Source organism: Neofelis nebulosa, chromosome 7 (assembly GCF_028018385.1).
Source record: "Neofelis nebulosa isolate mNeoNeb1 chromosome 7, mNeoNeb1.pri, whole genome shotgun sequence".
Lineage (NCBI taxonomy): Eukaryota > Metazoa > Chordata > Mammalia > Carnivora > Felidae > Neofelis > Neofelis nebulosa.
Window position 1 is genome coordinate 142,916,776 of NC_080788.1, and position 21,082 is coordinate 142,937,857.

The following is a 21,082-nucleotide window of genomic DNA, read 5'->3' on the forward strand; positions in this document are numbered from 1 at the left end:
GCCTCCCCAGACCGTGCACTCTGGACACGTCACACAGGGATGGCGGACACGTTGGCCCACAGGGAGCGGTCCCGACTAGCCACCCGCATCCCGGAGAGCTGGCCCCACGCCGCACCCCCCTCACGCACTCGGGGCAGCCCAGAGCCCAGGACCGCCCTGGAGGACCCAGGGTGAACTAGCGCCCGGCACAAACCGGAGCTCCTCCCCGACGCTCGGTCACAAAGCCTGGGTAGCGACTACGCATCGCATGCACTGCCGCCCCGGCCCCAGCCCCGGCCAGGCACCCTTCCCCGCCCACCGGAGCCGAGAAGTGACAGGTGCCCTGCACCCGGGACCTGGGCAGCCGCTCACAGGGCCTCCAGACGCGGCCCCTCGCCGCCCCAACATCGCTCGGGCTCGGCCGCCATCTCTAACCACCTCGCGAGGCCCGCACAAGCCTCCGAGGGCCACGAGGGGGGAAGGAAGGGGACGGAGGGCCACTCAGGCAGAGCCCCAGCTCTGACCCATCGCCCTCGCCTGACCTGGATGCTGCTCAGGCCGGAGACGAGGGTCCCAGTCCCAGGTGCGGTCACGGACCGTCCACTGGCCCGGGCAGGTCGGCAGACAGGCAGAGCCTCACCCCTGCACTGGAACGTGGATTCTGGAGGCACCGGGTCCACACGTGAAAAGTGCGACTCCGGGGAAGGGGCACTTACGTTCTGCAGGGAGTCCTGGTAGGAGGGCGGCAGGCTCGCCAGCTGGGATTCCGAGTGGTACGGGGAGAAGCCCTTCCGCAGAGTCCGGAACTCTCCAGAGCCTGCCTGCTGCGGGGGGGAGGGGGACAGGTTAGAGGGGCCCAAGGACTGTGCCCCGTGAAGACTTGGCCCTCCCGCCCCCACACAGTGGTCTGCACCCTCCCTCCCCTCTCCCTGCCTCACTGCCATCAGCGGGAGCCCTTGTCACCCGCCTCCCTGCTCACGTGTTGGGGCCACGAGGCAGGGGGCTCCGTGTCGCTCCCCAGGTCATGCTGTATCAATGCAGCTTGAACACAATAAATGAGGAAATGAGTGCGTGGCACCCCCACCCCCAGCCCTCCTTCCTCTGCTCCAGCCTCCTGCACTTGCCCAGCCCAGCCTGGGGAACACCGTCTCTGGCCCCTGGGGCCCGCATCCACCGGAAGGCCCTCCCACCTCCCACGCGTGATCCTGTCACTCTGCTCCGCTCAGTGCTCGCCCTCAGCCTCTGCTATAGGACAGGAGCTCCCAAATGTAGTTCCTGCGTCTCACCCCTCTGTATCCACAGGAATCAGTGCATGCTTAGGAAGGAGGGAGGGAGAGGTGGAGGAGTGAGTGAGTGAGTGAATGAATGAATGAACACATATTTGGCCTTAGGTGATTTTCCTCAAGGCCAAGCAAATGCCCCCCAGAGGCTGGGGGCTGTGATCCGCAGAGGAAGGGGATCCGGGGGACCCACTCAATCCAACACAGGCCCTCTGGTCCAGCTGAGCACAAGCCCTTCCATCACTAAGAGCCTGGGCTGGTGTTTCTGGCCCAGACACCTGTTTCTACTTCAAAGGAACCGAGGGCACGCTGTTGGGCAGATAAAACAGAGAATGTCCCGTATATCAACAGGGTGCCCAGTTACCCAAACAGATCCTGGAGGGGAGGAGGCCAGAGCAGGGGCAGGTGAGCCAGATGGCACAGCAACCACATCTGGGGGTCCCTCCTCCTGCTCACCAGCCCCCTTCTGCTGGTTCGGGAGGGACCCACATGCAGCCTGTTCCCCTCCTGCCAATTGCTGGACACAGACCGCAATTCTCATGGGTCTCCAGCCTCACCAGCTCCATGTTCCGCCCTCCCATCCCCATCAGATCCTCCAGGTCAGACCCCCCAGGTCTCAGGGGGCCAGCTCAGGGGCACACAGCAGTGCCCTGTAAGCGTCTGTGGGACTAGAATAAAAACCCAATTAAGGCAGAGGCCCCGCGGGGGCCGCCAGAGCAAACATCAGAAAGCAGATCTGAGCAGTCACCCACCAGATTACCACCACCCACCCCAGGCACCTTGGCCAGGACCAGAGACAACTATTCCCATGGCCTCCAGGAAGACCTCAGTGTAAACAAAGGTTACCAAGAGGCACAGAGGGGAGAGAAGTGGCGGCCCACCCTCCCATGGTGGCCCCTGAAGTGTAGCACGGTGTCACCAGAACCCTTAAAATGTGACTGCCACGTCCCCTGATTATGGCCAACCCTTGGCTGAACCAGAGGTGGGTGGCCCAGCGAGGGGTCCGATCTAGCGGAGCCCCTCTGCCACCTGACACCAAAATGACAAAGACTCTGCCCCCTCGCCCCCCCAGCAGGGGGACCCCCCCCCATCAGGGCACCTGTGCCTCTCGGGCTCGCCCACCCTGGGCAGGGGGGTCAACCTTCACTCAAAGGCAAAACTCCCAACCAATTATTTTCCTGGCCAGGTGACAGTTAACAACTCGTCTCCAATGGGCAGTACGTTCTAACCCCAGTCACGCTGAACACCACACCCAGTGCCACCAGGCTCTCACCAGGCCCCCTGCCACCATTCTGCAGGAGCACGCCCCGCCCGCCTGGCCAGGCTGCTGAAAGAGCCCAGGCGTAAGACTCAGCACAGCTCACACACTGACATTTATTTGGCCACACGGCCAGGGATGTGAGCCACCGCTCCCTCCCAGCAGTCCCTGGGACCAGGACAGCTGGACGCTGCCTGTCCTTCCCCAAAGGACCGTCTAGAACCTCATCCAGGCCTCGTCTCCCCCTCGTCCACACCTCCTCTGGTGCTAGACCAAATGGGTTCAGAAGGAACTCCCGTGTTGGTACTGAGAACACTGGTTTATGTAGCCCCCTCCCTCCCCCCGGATCATTTCCTCGGGAGGTCATGTATGTACAAGGGGGCGGGAGGGAGTGTTTTTAATTAGCACATGCAATCCCCACCCCTGCCTTCAGTGATCATCTATAGATACTTGTGCGTCCACAGAACTTTATTAGCGACCCACCAAGCTGGCGGGGGAAAGACACACGGTCTCTCGTTAGGGGCAATGGGACTAATGACATCAAAATGAGGGACCATAACGGCACTTCAATCCGAATGAAAAATCCTGGGATGTGCCTGTTGGTGCCCAAGAATGAAATCCTTAGGTTTTCATCGCCTAGGGGACGCGGAGCTGAAATGGCCTTGTGGGTTGGCTGGGCCTGCTCAGGGTGGTTCAGGAAGCGGGGACAGGATGCCTGCCCTCCTATGGGATAGGATCCCAAACGAAGGTCCCTCAGGACCCAGGGAGAAAGGATCTGCCACACAGAGTGGGCGGGGCTCCCACATCCTTAAAGGGCACATGGAGTGCAAACAGGTTTGCCCCTTCCAGCCAGGGGGGACACCCGGGAGGCCACGCCCCTGCCCCCCTCCCTCCGCCGAGTCCGCTGGCGTGAACTCGGGCTACCCCAGCCCCTCTGGGCCCCCGGGGGCATGCAGCGAGCTCCCCAGCCATTGCCCCCCCGGGGGAATCCGGGGAGCACCGTGGGAGGGCTCCTCCTGGAGCAGAAAAGGGCCACAGCAGGATGCAAAGGGAGGACCCCGCCCACGTGCCCCTCCCTGGGCAGCAGCTGTGGATGGGCTGGCTCAGAGCAGCTGTCACCCCTCCCACCTGCTGCCCAAGGACTCCAGTCCCCGAAGGACCGTCTGCTGCAGCACCTACTGCGTGCACCCGGCAGGGACGCAGTGTCTACCGTGCAAAGCCAGGACCGGGAGGTGGGGCCTCAAGGGTGAACGCTGACAAAGGGGCGTCCGGAGAGCACTCGGACCACAAATGCCAGCTGGGTGGATGCGGTGGCAGCTCAGTGAGCACGGCCTGCGTGGGGCACCGTGGAGGCCGCTGCCCCGTGGCTCTCTGCTGCCGTTCGGCAAAGCCGGACACCAATGCCAGCTCGGGAAGGGCAGACCCCAGGAAGAATCTAGAGGCAGAACCGGGGCACCTGGGGGTGGTGAGCTCCCAGGAAGTGCCAGGAGGGTGCCAGGGCCGGGGGAGACCCGGAGGAGACAGGACAGCACACAGCACTCAAAACAGCCCCCACCACAGACACCACTGCAAACACGTCCCGCCAGGCGGTTCTACCTGAAACCAGCTTCTCGGGCGGCCGCAGGGGCGGGGCGGCTGCAAGGGAAGAGGAGCGGTGTCACCCAGGAAATGCCAGCCACGGCCCCCCTCGGCCCCTCCTCCCCTGGTCCCTCGGTAGCCCAAAGGTGCCGGGGCCTCGGCCGGGCCGGGGTGGGCACCTCGGAGCCCCCACGTTTTTGGAAAGCCCCATGTTTACAAGGGCTGCCCGAGCGCCCGGCCCGCTCTCAGCCCTCTCGGGGCTCACTCCAGGCCCCTGCACTGGCCTAGAGGCGCCCCGAGATGCCAGCCCGCCGGCTGGGAGGGGCGGGGAGGTGACCATCGAGGCCCCTCACACGGGCATGCTGGTACAACCGCCCGGCCACACTTGTCTTCTCAGTTTCCCCTTTAATTTCAACAGAACTCATTTGCAGGCCATTAAGAAGAAAGCAGTGGCTCCGGGGCTGGGGGCCCAGACGGTTCTTCCTAATTGGTGCTCAGATCAGGCAGCGGAGGCCCCACGCATGGCGAATGTATGGTTACTATTACTCACCCACTGCTGGCACCGTGTCCCTACTCCCCATGCAATGTCAGACCCCAAATCCCAGGTTTCCAACTCGAGCGTGTGGCCGATGGCAGAACACCCAGACGGTCTCGTCCACCACAGTGACCATCGGCCCCTTCCTTACAGGTCCCCTCGGCAGTAAGGTGAGTGAGAGTGAGGGACAGTCCTCGGGATCGCCCCAAGACGGGGTGGGGGGCTTTGGGGAGGGGAACGGATTTGCAAAATCCTAATCCCACCGCGGCTGGGTGAGTCTGAGCAGCCCATCAGTGTTCCAGGTCTCTGCTGCTTGCAGGTAAATCGGGGTCACGAAGGGCACTCGGCTGCTGGATGGCCCACGACTCTTTCCACTGGCCAGCCCTAGTCCTCAGTGCTTTGCGGGATTTGCCCTTTAATCCTGGGGCGGCCACCATCAGTGTCCCCATTTTACAGACGGGAAAACTGAGGCACAGAGAGGTTAAGCCCCTGGCCCAACGCCCCCCAGCTGGTAAGCGGCACTTTGACGACTTGAACCAGTCCCTCTAGCCCTACAGTCCTGGGCTTGGCCTTGACGGTCACCCAGCCTGTGGCTCACAGTGGACAGCGATTAAGCCTCAGGCATAGAGGGGACAGAGGTGGTATTCCTAGCCTCCTTCTGCCCATATTGGTAGACAGACCATCTGCTCAGATGCTAGAAAGGTTTCCTCCCTGGTTGAAGGAGAGGCTGGACCGGTTCTGAGGTTCTGCTAAAGAAGTAGCTAAAGCCCTCCAGAGATCCAGAAAGCACACCATTCACAAGGGAGGGAGCAGGACGTGACCACCATGCCTCAAGCAGGGACAGCCCAGGGCCCGTCAACCAGCAGCGACCTGTCCCAGAAGGCACCACCAAAGAAACACTGGAGGCCAGCGTCTCTGGACAGCTTGGGCAAGGGAACGGGCCACTCAGGACGACAGGTCTTCCCCGGGGACTCAGAACACAGCACTGAAGCCTCAGCACAGGCTTAGAGGGTGGCAGACTGTTCCGCTGTCCCCTGGCCCGTATGGTTCAAAACTCAGACAAAGGCCAGAAAGGAGCAGTTCATATGGGGACGGGCCAGGCCCAGCCAGGTGGGCACACGTCTACCACAGACCTTGAACATCCCAGGTCCCTGAGAGCAGGAAAAAGAGAGAAGGGCAGGCAGTGCCCGGCAGGCAGTGGGCATCACCGTCACCCCTGCCTCACAGGTAAGGAACCCGAAGCATCAGGACATAATGCATCATGCCTAAAGCCACAGAGCAGGTGAGTGCTGGGGCATCATTTGAACTCCAATTCCTCTAGAGCCCAAACCCACTTCTTCATACCATCAGGCCAATGACACCATTGCTGCAGGCTAGATTGTGTCCCCCCAGGTTCGTACGTTGACCCCGTGCCCCTAGAACCATGAGATAGCACACTTCTGTTGCTGAAGCTACCCGGTCTATGCTTCTTTGTTACAGCAGCCCCAGGACACTGATACAGTCACTCAGGCCCGGACGCCCTCCTCCACCCAGGCCTCAGCTTCCCCACCTGCGCTTGGTGTAAGTCCTGGGGTCACTTCTAACCTGAGTGGTTCAGGCGACCCTGCGTGGCGTGGCAGGATAGAGAAAGGGCAGGCACAGGGGTGAGGAGGAGGGAGGCGGGCCTGGACCGCGGCCTCCATCCCCAGGATGGCTGCCCACTTGCCCCGTGTGACATCAGCCCGAACGTCACTGGCTCTTTTGTAAAGCTGGCTTCTGGGCGAACATGGAGCCTTACATTTATCAGCCCAGCAGGGGGATTAAGCGAGGGAACCAAGAGCCGAGACCCCGGTGTCAATGACAGCCGCCCCCACCCCAGCCCGGCCGGGCACAGAATCCACAGGAAAAGGAATCATGTGTACGGGGGCTCGAGATGAATCATCGCAGAGGAGGCAGCTGTGTTGACGGAATTTTAAAGCCGACACGAGAAAGAAAATACGAACTGCAATACGGTAATTTAGTCTGTGAACACTCTGGCACATTTTTAATTAAAGCTATTTTGGAGTTAAATAGAGGCCATGAGGGGAGGGGAGGGGAGAGGCGGGAGCAGTGGGAAGCGCAGGCTGCAGAGGCCCAGACCCCAGAGCCACGTCCCCTTAAGATGGTTCAAAGAGGAACAGCACTTTCTCCTGCTTTTCGCCGAAACGGCAGGTGCCGGACTTTCCTGCAGTTCCCGTGCGGTTTGATCTCAACGACAAGGCTTAAGTGCCAGAATCATAAAATCTGACAAGCCCAAGCTCACGAGACCCCGGCCAGAAGCCCACCCGTGGCAGGAAGGAATCTCTCTCTCCAAGATTCCCAAATGTGGGCATCCATCACGTGACTGCCTCCAAAGATGACCAGCTCACTACACCTCATGAAGCAGCTCGTCCTTGGTTCGGCAAGAGCCAGCCTCAGCCTCCCCTCTTGCCCCAGGACTCTGGGTGGGTGGGTGGGTGGCCAGGGGCTCCCCGAGATATATCCACCTAGTCCAGCTGAGCTAGGCCCTGGAGATGCAGATGTGACCGGTCAGACCCAGCAGCCAGTCCCTGAGTTGCCGGCAGCCCGGCAGGGGTGGGGGGCAGGCTCCCCAAGGGAGGATCGCGACAGCCTAGCGGCAAGGGAGGGCAGCTCACAGGGCTGAGAGCTCAGACTAAGGACCGAGCCCCCTGGGGGTGGTTGGGGAGGGAGGCTGTCGGGAGGGGGCCGTGCCTGAACCCCTTCTTCCCTGGACTCTCTTAGAACGAGGCCAGTACTCCCATCGTGGGCCTTGTCCCACCTGGGGGGCTCTCCCCGCCTCTGCTGTCCTCCTCCGGCAGCCTCCTCATGCACATGAGTCCTGCTAGCTGAACAAGGAGGTGGTCAGGCCCGTGCCTCGTCACCCCCGAACCCCTAGGGCCAGGCACAGCAGGTCACCAACTATACACGAACTATACACGAAGCCCATTTCACAGGTGAGCAAACCGAATGGTGCCATCTGAGCTGCCCCAGGAATCCAAAAGCAAATGAGGTGTGAGTTGTCACTAGGAAGCTGACAGCAGGCCGGGGGGGGGGGGGGGGGGGGGAGGGGGGGGCGGCTGTCTCACTGTCTCTGTCTGTCTCTCATCTCTCCTGCAAGGCTCAGAACAGCAGTGCCCTCCTCTGCAGTGAGATGACCAACCCACCCTCGGGGCCAAGCTCTGGTGACAGCAGGTGGGAGGGCAGCAGGAGCCCCAGCCGTGACCCTGGAGACATTCTGCCAGTGGCTCCTGGGTGTCATTGCTGACCGTAGGTTGAGGCCCAACCGTTTTGCTACAATAAGGGGTCAAGGACACACAGCGCACTGGCGGAGAGGGGCCGAGGCCCCAGCACCACGTGGCTGACGTTGGATGCTTGGGACGCTGGATGCTGAGTCCCCGGCACTGTCCCTCTACTAGCAGTAAGCCAGGCAAAGCTCATTCTTGTCCCTAAATCTCAGTCTAACCGCCTGCAGCCAACGAGCCTGGATCCCAGCGAGGGTCTGCAAGCCCCCATCTTTGGGTATCTTTGCTTGGCCCGGGCGTGGGCACCAGTGGAGGACGGACAGAGCCCTACTGCTGCTGCCTCCAAGCCAAGGCCCCAGGTATGACCCCTGGGAGCAGGTCCGAGCAGGCTTGGGGGTGGGAGAGTGGGGGGCGGGCAGAGCCAACCACTGCTCAGGCGTCTGCTGTCCCCCTGCTGCCCAGACACAGAGCCCCTGACAACCTCCAACTCTGTACATGTGGGCACGGGGCCAACGCGCACAGCCATCCGGGGCCTCCCTTGTGACAGCAGGGGCGCCCCCAGGGAGAAAGGACTAGAAGGGACCCCTACTTCAGGTCCTGAGTGTGTGCACATCTCCCCCAAGTCCACAGCCAGACCCACCACTGGGAATCGGGGTATATTCTCCCAGTGGGACAATGTGGCCCCGGGGGTCGGGGACACTCCTGTGTTTGTGGGAAAGGGACCACAAGCAATGCCCGGTTGGACCACAGAACCACATCGCAAACAGCATCCTGAATTCGGGGCCTGGGCTCTCAACGTGTTTCTCCAAGGGAACAATGAAACAAAGGACAGTCAGGCTGGGACAGACTCACGAGGCCACTGACCTGAAGCTTCGGGTCCAGATCGTGGTCCCGGCCTTCGTTCTGCCGTCCAGTGGGCACCTGCCCACGGCAAAGGTCCCCGAGCCTTAAATCTGCCGCTCCCCAACCCCCAATTCTCCCAGCATCACTTCTGCCTACAGCTCCTGCAGCCCAGGCCACATACCCTCCTTATCAACCCCCACATCCGGCCCACTCAGAATGCAAGGTGCCCCAGCAACCACGCCCCCCCCCGCCCCCCGGGCCAGGTGAGACCCTAGCCCCGCCCCACCCGAGGAGGCAAAGAAGCCAACAGGTCTTGTAGCCAAGCCCTTCTGCCACACAGCACCTGAACCATATTGAGAGTTACCAAACCAGCCCTGCAATTCAGTGCCTGGTGACATACCACAGCATGGGTGCGGTGGCCCTGGCGGTGTGGACAAGTCAGTCCTGCTAGGCTGTGGGACTGCGCACACAGCCCACGTGGGGGTGAGGCGTGGCACGGCCGTGGTGGGAGCTGTCCTGCGTGCCGGGGCCGTGAGCCTCCCAGCAGCCACCCAACGGGCAGAGAGGGGGCCTCGGGCTTCCCGAGCGGGACAGTGGCACCAAGCCTGCTGGTCGCCTAGCAACGGGGCCGGGCAGCTGAGCCCTCCCCGGGATTGGTTCCCAGAGAAACACTCTGGGCATTCTGGCCAACACTTACGGGCTGGGGGCATGGCAGGGGAGGGGGAGGGGAGAGTAAGCCAAGGATGGGGACAAGGGAGAGAGAGGCTGGAGCGGCTGCCCAAGCCAGGTGGCCCCCAGGACCCCACACGGGGCTGACCACAGCCTCCCGTCCCTGTCCCCACCCACGGCAGAGAAGGCCCCCGTCCTGGCAGTCACCACCCTGCTCCGCTCCAGCCGTCCTCAGCAGGAGCAGAGCCATGTGAACCCCTGCACTGGTTGTCACCCTGCCCGGCCTCCCCGCTGTGCTGTCCTCATCCTCCAGCCTCTAACCCGCCCTCCCTGTGCCGGGCCGAGCCGGTGATAAGACAGCCTCATCTGCCTGTGGGCGGAGGGCGGACCCCGGCCGGGAAAGGAATAAGGGTGGCAGGAGCAGGGAGGTTTCCATGCGGGAGAGAGTGGGGATGTGCCTGCCCCCTCTCCGGCCTCGATCTGCCCATCCGAGGGGCAAAGCGGCCCCTTCTTCAGCAACTGCACAGTGCACACCATCTCTGGGACAGGCCTAGGGCTGACCCAAGGAGCTCACAGACTCCTGGGGACAGCAGGGAGAGGCTGTGATGGGAGACACCCCAAAGGCCATGGCGCAAGGGTTAGGTCCGTGACCCCCAAGTTCCAGGGGGTGACTCCGGATGACAGTGGGGGCAGGTGGGTGGCCATAAGCCCCAGGTAGGCTGGGACATGGGTGGGCACTGGAGCGGTGGGGTGGGGGGTGGGGGTGGGGGCCCCTCGAGTGCAGTGCCCCCCGCTGTCTACCACCCCCAGTCAGCTTACCTGTGCGAGGGCCTTGGTCTCCAGCTGCCTGATGTAGGTGGACGAGGGATCTGTAATGACACAAGTAGGGAGCATCTTAGTCATCAGACTCGGTCTCCAGTGAGAGTCACACCCCCGATCGGAGGCCCTGATGGGACCCTCACAGCCAAGGGGCAGCACATAGCGGGGTATGGGGTCCAGGGAGCCCCGTCCCCGGCACAGTGGGGAAACTGAGGTCCCTGAGGCGTCCAGGACTCCTCCGCTCCACCCTGCCTGACACACAGGAACTTCGGGAGGCGCACGTACTGTGGGCGAGCCACCAGCTTTCCTGGAGGACGCTGCCGATGAGAGCAGTCAGCGGCCGCACCCTGGGCCAAGCCACGGACACGCTCCCCAACCGTGCACCCCCAGTTTCCGAAAGCGGCAGGGGGTGAAAGCCACCCTCCCTCACCACCCTCACATGTTTTACAGTCACATCAGAAAGGCAGATAAATTGCCCAGTCCTGCCTCCCAGAGCCCTGGTCCTGCCTCCCCATCAGGCTAGAAATCAGCCCCACCAGCAGAGGACAGAAGTGCTAACCAAGTCACCCCGGGCCAGGCTGGGGTGAGGGAGCCTGCCGAGGTGGAAGCCGAGGGCAACCCAGAGCACAGGGGCCAGGAGCGGGCTGCGGGACACACGGCAGGGAGGGGCAGGGCAGGGCAGGCAAGGGGACGCCACCATCACGGCAGGTGCGGCTGTGCAGGTGGAAAGACAGGTCACCCGGTAAGGGACAGGCTCCATGCTTCCTGTCCACATGAGCACCGCACCGGGGTTTACGCGGCCCGGACACCAGCCTACACCCCGTCCACCGGGCCAGTCACTCACTGCTCCTCCTGCCCTCAACAGGACACCCGGGCTCCCCAGCCCTTTATCTCAGAAGTCACCATGGGGCACCTGGGTGGCTCAGTCGGTTAAGCATCCGACTTCAGCTCAGGTCGTGATCTCATAGTTCGTGGGTTCGAGCCCCAAGTCGGGCTCTGTGATGACAGCTCAGAGCCTGGATCCTGCTTCAGATTCTGTGTCTCCATCTACTCTCTGCCCCTCCCCTGCTCATTCTCTCTCTCTCTCTCTCTCAAAAATAAATAATAAAGATTTAAAGAATAAATAAAAGAAAAGCCACCAGAGAAGCCACCGGACCCTCGGCCAAAGCCACCTCTCTATAGCACTGCCTTGGGAGGTGGACCCTGCGGCACTCATTACACACCTGTGCGGTGGGACAAGCTGGACCATTGGGCCACCAAGGGAAAATGAAGCATCTGCCCCCCGCACACAGCCAGCACTACCCGATGAGCCCCTGGGTGATATGGATATCATGCCCGCCCCCCCCACTCATGCTCAGCTGGCGGTCCCCTCCCCAGAAGGCCAGAACCTCCCTCCGCTGGGGCTGGGGCTCGGCCCAGGCCTCAAGAGCTCCAGCCCATCCATCAGCAAGGCCACCAAGGCCACACTCTGAGGCTACCCCCAGCTACAGGAGGCACTCTGCACACAGAGGTGCCCCCTCTGCCCAGTGACCTGCCTGCTGGGGGGCACTATGGGCAGGGCCTTCGGGAGCTCCGCCCACCTAGCCCTGGCCTGTGCCCAGGAGCATCAGCCCAGCCCAGGAGCAGGAATGGGGGGGATGGCCGGGCCCACCCACTAACCCCTGAGAAATGACACAACAGGCCCCTCCCACCCCGAGTCAGCACCACTCAGCTTCCAGGAATGCTGGGCCTGCTGGAGAGGGAGGAGGGCGGCTCCCCCGCAGGCCTGCCGCCCTCACCCTCAGGGATGGCACTGGGGAGCCCCCATGTGGGGGGCTGCCCCCCACACCACTTCACCACCCTCCAGCCCTGCAGAGCTCCTTGACGGCCAGGAAATCAAGGCTCTGAGTTGAAGTGGTTTGTTCACGGCACAACTCAGGGCAGCAGCAGAGGTGGGACGGGAGCCCGGGGCGGAGGGTGTCCCCAAGGGCCTCCCCGTTAGGACCCTGTGTGCATGCCCTATGCCTGCCCCCCAGCCTCAGTTTATTCTCAGTCAGCCAGGACAGACAGACACTTCCCACATCACACCCAAGCAAACAGGCCTGATGGGAAAGGCCTCAGGGTGTGCCGGGCCCCTCTGGGCATGGGGAGGCAGAGGGGGTGCAGCTGGGGTTCCCCACCTCTTCGTGTCTTCTGCGTGCTGTTGGCAGGAGGGTTCCCTGGGACCCCAGCCGGGGAATCGGACACACGCTGCAGAGATCTCCCAGCTCTCTCATCTCGCCCTTTAAGACAAGGAGACCCAAGTAACCTAGCCGAGCCCTGTGTGGCCTCCCTCTGGGTGGGGTCGGTGGGGGAGGGAAGACCCACCCCGGGGGTGCCACCCGGCAGCCCCAGCATCTGGCGAGGGTCCAACAGGCATCCTCCCCACTTTGCAGATTCGAAGGCCGAGGGGAGCGGCGTCCCCCGCTGCGGGCGGGTGAGCAGGGGAGCCCAGGGCCCAGGCTGCCAGACCCTCTCCCCGCCGCCCGGGGCCCACGACCCCAAGCGTCTGGCTGCTGTGAGCTGAGAGCACAGCACCGTGAGGAGGAGCTGGCACACGTCCCAGAAAGAAGACGTGATTCTTGGTCAAGCCTCTCTCCTGGACCCTCCGCGGCCGCCTGATTCTCAGGCACAGCGGCGAGCCGGCCCCCCCCTGCTCACCGCGGCCCCCACCAGGGGCAACACTGCCAGGCACAGCCCTGAACTCAGGAGGGGACCAGTCACCTGCACGCCACCAGGGGCCTGCCCTGCCCTCCACGAGCCATCGGGAGGTGGGCACATTTCCGCCCCAGTTTCCTGGTATAGGGGTGGTTCTGTCTCCCTCTGCCAATTTCTAGGGGTCCACCAGGAGCTCCTAGCATTCCCTTTTTTTTGTTTTTAAGTTTATTCATCTTTTTTGAGAGAGCATGCGAGAGCGAGCGGGGGCGGGACAGAGAGGGAGAGAATCCCAAGCAGGCTCCACGCTGTCAGCGCACAGCCCGATGCGGGGCTCGAACTCACGAACCCTGAGATTGTGACCTGAGCCGAAAGCAGGAATCCGGCGTGAACGACTGAGCCACCCAGGTGCCCCTAGCACTGCCCCTCTTGGTCAGACCACAGCCAGAGTCACGGACTGGGAAGGAGTCAGCAGATGTGCCGACCGAGCCTCAGCGCCCTCTCTGGACTGAGGGCGGGCCGGACACACACCACTGTTCCTGCCCGAGCAAGCCAATCCTTCGGCCACGGCCGGGTCCAGCCCGCACCTCCAAGAATGGCAGCAAGGAAAAGAGAGCGGGGACAGAGCCGGCACCAGGAGAAGGGACACAGGCAAGGCCACAAATGACCCAACAACGCCCCAGCCCCCCCACCCACTGCTGCCAGGAGCAGACCTCAGGGCCCACGGGCCACAGCACACAGGCCACACGGGGGCACAGACCCGGCGCTGCCCCCACTCAACCCACCATTGAGGTTTGCCCCAAACCCCACGCAGCTGCAGAGAACAGAGTATCCTTCAGACCACCAGGGTCTGCTGGGCTTTTCCTTCTCATTCCTAGAGCACAACAGGGGAGGTCTCAAAACATTTTAAATCATCTGATGCGTCCGATGGAATCTATCCTCAAGAGTTCATTCTGATTATGAGGAATGCAGACCGTGGGTGACAGTGGCCAGAAATGGAAACAACCATTTGTCCAATGACAGCAGAGAGCCATGCCCTGTCATTCAAACGACGCTGAAGAAGGATGTCTCTCCTCGACAGTATGGACAACCCTTTACCCCCCCCCCCCCCACCCCGGTGGAAAGAACTGGACGTAAAAAGGTGCACACAGTTGCTCCTGTGCGTAAAAATATCGATGCAAGGAAATAAATTCAGGAGGGAGGTACGTGGGGACATCGACGGTGGTGCTCACATACGGGGACAAGTGACTATTTATCCACACCACTCGTTGTTAATTTTCAAATAATCTACTTCCAGAAGAGGGAGAAATCTTTCTTCTATTAAAAAAAAAGAGAGAGAGAGAAAGGATTAAATTCTCACACCAGCATCTTGCAGAGCCACCCACGGACATCACAGAAGCAGAAGGGTGGCCAGGAGGATGGCCAATCAGCGCCCCCTCTGCCCACCTCTCCCGGCTCTGGTCTGGGGGCCATTCCTGAGGCCTGAGTCTGCCCCCTCCCCCACCCCACCTCACCCCGCCCCCCCCCCCCCCCCGAGTTTAAGAGGATTCGAGGCTGCCTCGGCCACATTCAATCCCATCCCCACACTCAGCTCCCCAGACCAGGCTCTGCTCCCTGCCAGGGGCCCAGGAGCCAGACATCTGGTTGCCCATGGGTCAGAGCAGGTGTCCTGCAGCAGGAAGAGTGGCAGCAAGCTGGACTTTCTGGAACAGGGGAGGGAGACCCCGGAGGGCCGGGCTCCCTGGGAGGATGATCCTTCCCAGCAGCCTTGGGCAACTCGTGATCCCTCTGGGCGCCCCTGAGCCCCAGCCTCTCGGAGATGAGTGTGTAATTAAATTAATCCCAGGGTTTGCAGTGGTGAGAAACAGAGCCCCAAGGGAGGGATGCGTCATTTCCCGGCTCGGCTGTTTGTGGGGAAAATGAGAGGTGACTACTGAAGGGACCCCTGGGGCTGGGCTGGCCAGTGTGTCCCCTCAGACCTCCGCAGGCTGCTCCCAGGCCTCACCGAACCAATTCTGGAGGATTCACAATGCAGCTTCTATCTGGGGGCTGGGGGCGGGGGGGGGGGGGGGTGGCGGCAAGGGAGAGGGGCCTGCGATATTCTTGCTTCTGAGAGCTAGAGCGTTGGCCCTCGCCCCGGCCTCCTTGCAGATCCCGTGTTCCCGGGAGAACATGGAGGGTCATGCAGCCCGCGGACGGGAGGGTCTCATGGAGCCCACAGGGTCTGCAAGATCCCCTCACGGGTACAGACCACGAGTCCACCCCTGCCTTCTCAGAGGGTGGGTCTGGCGACACATCACATCCCCCCATCCTGGCCAGGTACCCTCCCCAGCCTCACCTCTAGTCCGAATGGTAAAAATCTGAGGGGCACCGGGGTGGCTCAGTCGGTTGAGCATCCCACTTTGGCTCAGGTCATGATCTCACGGTTCATGGGTTTGAGCCCCGCCTCGGGCTCTGTGCTGAGAGCTCGGAGCCTGCAGTCTGCTTCAGATTCTCTCTCTCCCTCTCTCTCTGCCCCTACCCTGCTCACACTCGGTCTCGCAAAAAATAAATAAACATTAAAAAAAAATTAAAAAAAAAAAAAAGAATTTGGGAGCCAGAGGCCACATCCAATCATCCCTGTAAACCCTCGTCACCAACTCAGCCCTAGGCACATAGCAGGCCCTCGGGAAAAGTCTAAACACCTGCCAGGTGGTCCGTTCTCCACCCTACAAGGTCCCACTGGCAGGAGCTCCAATGAAAAGCACTCAGCCTGAGACCATGTGTGACCCAGCACCCCCACCCCACACAGGACACCCCAGAAAGACCCAGAAGCAGAGCATCCAAGGTGCTAAGAGCGAGTGTCCCTCCGAATCTCATCCAACAGCAACGGCCGGCCACACCGCGAACTTACGTCTGAGTGTGGGTGCGGCGGGGGTTCAAGTACACGCGGGGTGTGTGGGAGGTGATCCCAGGGAGCCCAGGTACGGGAGTCGGGAGGTGAGGCGGGGAACAGAAGGAGCCGATGAAGCTGGTGTCAATCTGCCCGGGGTGGGGGGGTGTCTCAGAGTTACCCCCTGTCCCAGGGCTCGCTGCTGGGGGCAGTTCGCGGGGGACAGGTGCTAATGCCCCAGCGCTGCCCACCCGGAGAGCTACAGGCACCAGCAGGTGAAGTGGGCGGTGCACACAGAAGCAGTAAGTGCCACGGGGATCTGGGCAGAGTGCCAACAGTGTCTGTCACAGCTCAGGAGAAAGTACGATCTTCCCCCTCTGCCTAGGAAGGAGTGGGGGCTGGGGGGGGGGGTGGTGTACAATGACACACAGTGACACGTGGGGCCTGACTCTCCAGCTGCTTCCCTTCCCAACCCTGCCCCCCTCCCAGCCGCCTCCCGCGGAGCGGGGTCCCCACGAGGTCTCGGGGACAGGCAGGCTTGGTGGCAGGCCATTCGTTAGCGGGAGACCGGGCCGCACCCGCCTTGGGCCTCCTCCGTGGGGGTGGCTGACATTTCCACACCGCCGCTCAGTTGATGACATTCCCTTCTCCTTCCACTTCATTAAGATGGGCCGGCACCGGGGCCTGTGGCTCCATCGGGGCAGAAGGGCCTCATCAAACGCCAGCACATCGCCGTTCCGGGCGTCCGGCCCTCTGCCCCAGAGGGCGGACCCGGCTCCCGAGAGAGAGCACATCTGCTCTCCCGTGGACCTGGCTTCTCGGCTTCTCTCCCTTCTCCCCAGCCAGGACTCCGCCCCAAGGGACAGCAAGTGCCTACCACTACCTGTAGGTCGGGGCTTGGAAATCAAAACCGGGAGGCCAGGCCTGGGAGATGCCCCCAACGTGCAGGTGAGGTAACTGAGGCTCAGGGAGGTGAAGCGAGATTCGTAGACCACGCACGGCCGGAGCGGCCTCCTCCGGTTCAGTGCAGCCCCGGGCTCTAGACGGAAGCAGAGGCCACCCTTCCTGCAGCGCCCGGCCCCCGCTGGCCAGTGCTCAGTCCCCGAGGGGCCTCTGCCCCACCCTGTCCCGCCCACAGGCCAGATCGGCAGGTCTCGGAGCTGCACGGCCCTGCCGCCCTCACGTCTGACACATCGCACTTCCGGTCCCCTCCAGCAGCACCTGGAAATGGTCCATCTTCTTTTTTTTTTTTTTTTTTTTTTTTTCAACGTTTTTTATTTATTTTTGGGACAGAGAGAGACAGAGCATGAACGGGGGAGGGGCAGAGAGAGAGGGAGGCACAGAAGCGGAAACAGGCTCCAGGCTCTGAGCCATCAGCCCAGAGCCTGACGCGGGGCTCGAACTCACGGACCGCGAGATCGTGACCTGGCTGAAGTCGGACGCTTAACCGACTGCGCCACCCAGGCGCCCCGGAAATGGTCCATCTTCTTAAGGGACCCGGGGGACGCTCTAACCCCAGGCTCACCTACTTCCTGAACGCTGGGCCTCTGCTGGACAGAAGCCTCTGGAATGTTGAAGGCTCCCGACGTAGGTGAGGAGACACGAGAAGCTGTTTCCTGACCTCAGTGCAGTGCGCCCACTCAAACCCTCCCAGGAACCCTGCCAGGAGGGCAGCAGAAAGCCTGTCCTATAGAGGAGAAGAAGGATGCTCACAGAGTGACCGGGTCTGCCCAAGCTCACAAAGCCAGGCACCAGCAGGACCAACAGCCATGCATGCTCGTCCAAGGGCATGGTCCCCTTTCTCAGAGGGTCCCCCAGCCTAACGAAGGGGGCAAAGACTGAACAGGTATATACAGCCTGGGGGGTAGAGGGCAGGGAGAAATCAGGGGCTCCTTCCTGAAGGAGGCGGCATCTGAGCTGAGCCCTGGACTGAGATGAAAGCAAGCAGAGCTGATAGGCAGGCAAGTGGAGTGGGGATGGAAGGGAAGTCTGAGCAGGGCACAGCGTGAGCAAAGGCACAGAAGCGAGACCATGGCAGGCAGGTTGGGGAGCACCTGAGCTGCTCGAAGGCCATCAGTATCTGCTTCCTGGCACACACCGCAGCCCGGAGAGGCGCGGGCTGAATGTGAGACAGGTATTACTTATGGATGAAGGCGAGAGGACTGAGGGAAGCATATCGGGGGGAACATCGGGTTCCTGTGAGGACGCCTCTGAGCCGTGGCAGCACTGAGCCAGGCTGGGCACCTTGGCCCCTGCTGCTCCCTCCTCTGCCTGGTTGCCCACCTGAGCTGCCGGGCAGGTGAGCAGGGGGGCCCGGGCCAAGGCCACTAGCCACAAGCTCAGCAGTGACTCCCAGAGCCCCAGGAGTGGGACAGGGTTCTCACATCCATGCAGGGCATTGAGAACGGCACCTTCTTCCCATTCACACACTGAACTTCTACTAGGTTAGAGCAGGTGCCGGGCAAAACCCCCAGTGTCACCCCATGTGATCCTCATGCCAAGCTGATGAGACGGGTCCTGTCATTACTAGCCCTGTTTAGTGGAGAGGAGCCTGAGCCTCAGAGAGGTTAAGTATCAAGTCCAAAGTCACACAGTGAGAACACTGCCCCGCAGCCTCTGTGCCAACAGGCTGGCACCCAGCCCCTCCCACTCCACCTCCATGCCAAGACAGGCAGGATCACGGAAACCTTAACTCAAGAGATGAAACGGAATGGCCACAATCGGAGCCCCACCCTCTCCATCCTGAGCCCACAGAGGAAAGAAAATTAACTGGCACTGAGAAAAACAAATAATTGCGTTAATGAAAACTGGGACCTGTCCCTGCTGGCCATTCAGCCTCTCCCAAGACACATGGCTGCCCTGTTGCTCGCTGTCTGCCCCTCTGCGTGCTCTTGCACCCCTCTGGGGACCCTTGTGGATCAGCACCCTGTCTACCCAGGGCCTCAAGGGTGCCTGGCGCTTAATTCCAGAAAAGCCACATGGCTTCCAGGCCCGGACCGCAATCTCCAGGGAGCAGCCAAACAGGAAGCTGTGTCCAAGTTGGCTGATTCAGAACGTGCCCGGCTTGGATCCGCCTGGTCGCCTCTGGTATTCTCAAACCAAACACTCAGACTCGTTTCTCCATCTACTACTTAGGAAGCCTGGCAAGTCCATTTGAAAAGGTGTCATTGTTTCCAGCCAGAGGAGAAGAAGAAAAAGAGAATTCCCCTCCTGTTAATTTCACTCCCAGAAATTAACCTGTATGTGCAGGTGTGGGTGAGGGCACTGTCCAAGTCTCCGCCCCACCAACCTTGACTTCACTGTGAATGATTGGAAATCATCCATAAAGGCCAAGAACCGAAGTCTACCCGGCTGCCTGGCAAGGACACCTAGCCACACCGGGGCCAGTGGCTCTCAGCATGGCTGCATGGACACTCCCCAGGGACTCTTTAATACCTGCTATCTTCCTCCGTGAGATCAACTGCATTGAACTCTAGGGCAGGTCCCTGGACGTCCACATGCATTTTAGATGTCCTCCAGGTGATTTTAACACATATGCGAGGCTGGGAACCCCTGATCTATGCTGAGCAGTGACTGTTCCAACCATCCCCCTCTCCGGCTCCACCTGTGAGGAGCCCCTAGCCCATCCAGCCGAAGTGCAGGGATTTTGCTGAGGCTGAGGTATGCAGGACTTAGGTCTGAAATGGGGTTGGGGTGGGGAAAGATAACATTTACTGAGCCCCGAAGTATATGTGGCAAGCCCCCTTGGTAGCAAAAAGGGGGGACGTAGACTACTTTCGGGAGAAAGGAGGGGGGTTGTTTTTTTCATTAGATGTCAGTCAGGTCTCTATTGAGCGCCAGGCCCTGCGTAATGGAACCAACCGTCCTTCAGAAGACGCAGGAACAGCGGGGAGGCATTGGCGGGGGCAGGACACCAGGAGACTCCAGCCATGTGCAGAGGTGGGAACGTGTGGCCAAAGAAGCAGGCTCAGAAAGTGGGAAAACCTAGGTGTGGTGGGGCCATCAGACCCAGGGGATCCCTGTTCCCAGACACACGGGAGCCGGAGGTGAGGCAAAGAGGTCTGACGTCTCAGCAAGCACTTCACCCTACACATGAGAAGCAGTGGTGGGGCTCAAAGGCTCGGGAGGCAGCATCACGTCTGCACAGGCTTCACTAACTCAGTGAAAACAAGAATAAATTATCACGAGCCAGGTGGTGGGATTGCTGGGGTGGTGAGAGCCCAGAGAAGAGAGCTCCGTGTGGAACGGACTCCACGGAAAGATGCCGAAGCCACGTGGAGGGGGCAGACTGGGACCTAGAGAAGCTTGCACGTGGCCCACGTGGCATCCTGTGCCTGTGGGGTAGAGACGGAGTATTTTGTGAACAGAGTTGCAGCAGCTGACTGGCCATCGTCTAGAACAAAATTTGATCCCAACCTCACACCGCACACAGAAAGCAGTTCCAACGGGGACAGAGCGTTCTACGTGAAAAGGCAAACTTGAAATCGAGGCTTTTCTGAAACGTGCTACAACATGAATGACCCTTACAACTTCATGCCATGGGAAAGAAGGCTTCACAAAAGACCACATACTGTAGGCTCGCATTTGTATGAAACACCCAGAACAGGCAAATTGATAGAGACGGAAAGTAGATCAGCGGTTGCCAGGGGCCAAGGGGAAGAAAGATTGGGGAGTGACAACTAATGGGCACAGCCTCTTTCCAGGGTGATGAAAAGGCTCTGGAATCCATTTTCATAGTTGTGCAACTCTGTGAATATACTCAAAAACACACTACACTGATTTACATATAAACCAGGAGAATTTTGTCTCAATGCAGCAGTTATAAAAATGAACCACCGCAGCTTTCAGGTACAAAGGCTTTCTCACTCAAGAGACAAAAAGAGGGGCGCCCGGGTGGCTCAGTCGATTAAGCGCCCGGCTTCGGCTCAGGCCATGATCTCACAGCTTGTGAGTTCGAGCCCTGCGTCGGGCTCTGTGCCGACAGCTGGGAGCCTGGAGCCTGCTTCGGATTCTGTGTGTCCCTTTCTCCGCCCTTCCCCTGCTCATGCTCTTGCCCACTCTCTCTCTCTCTCTCTCTCCCTCAAAAATAAATAAACACAATGGGGTGCCTGGGTGGCTCAGTCGGTTAAGTGTCTAACTTCGGCTCAGGTCACGATCTGACGGTCCGTGAGTTCGAGCCCCGCGTCGGGCTCTGTGCTGACTGCTCAGAGCCTGGAGCCTGTTTCAGATTCTGTGTCTCCCTCTCTCTCTGCTCCTCCCCCGTTCATGCTCTGTCTCTCTCTGTCTCAAAAATAAATACACGTTTAAAAAAAAATT

At 60.8% G+C, this 21,082-nt stretch overlaps 1 protein-coding gene across 5 annotated transcripts in view; it reads right to left on the bottom strand.

The window, feature by feature from the left end:
• Positions 1–21,082, bottom strand: part of CCDC85C (coiled-coil domain containing 85C) — a 79,359-nt gene that overhangs the window by 8,843 nt on the left and 49,434 nt on the right. For 2 of the 5 annotated variants that reach the window (XM_058740277.1, XM_058740274.1), the window contains exons 2-5: positions 12,381–12,482; positions 10,222–10,271; positions 4,114–4,152; positions 696–803 (exon numbers count right to left, since the gene is read on the bottom strand). In XM_058740277.1, the coding sequence (XP_058596260.1) occupies positions 696–803; positions 4,114–4,152; positions 10,222–10,271; positions 12,381–12,482 (299 nt within the window). The remainder of the gene's footprint in view (positions 1–695; positions 804–4,113; positions 4,153–10,221; positions 10,272–12,380; positions 12,483–21,082) is intronic. The other 3 variants (XM_058740276.1, XM_058740278.1, XM_058740279.1) reach the window with 3 other exon arrangements.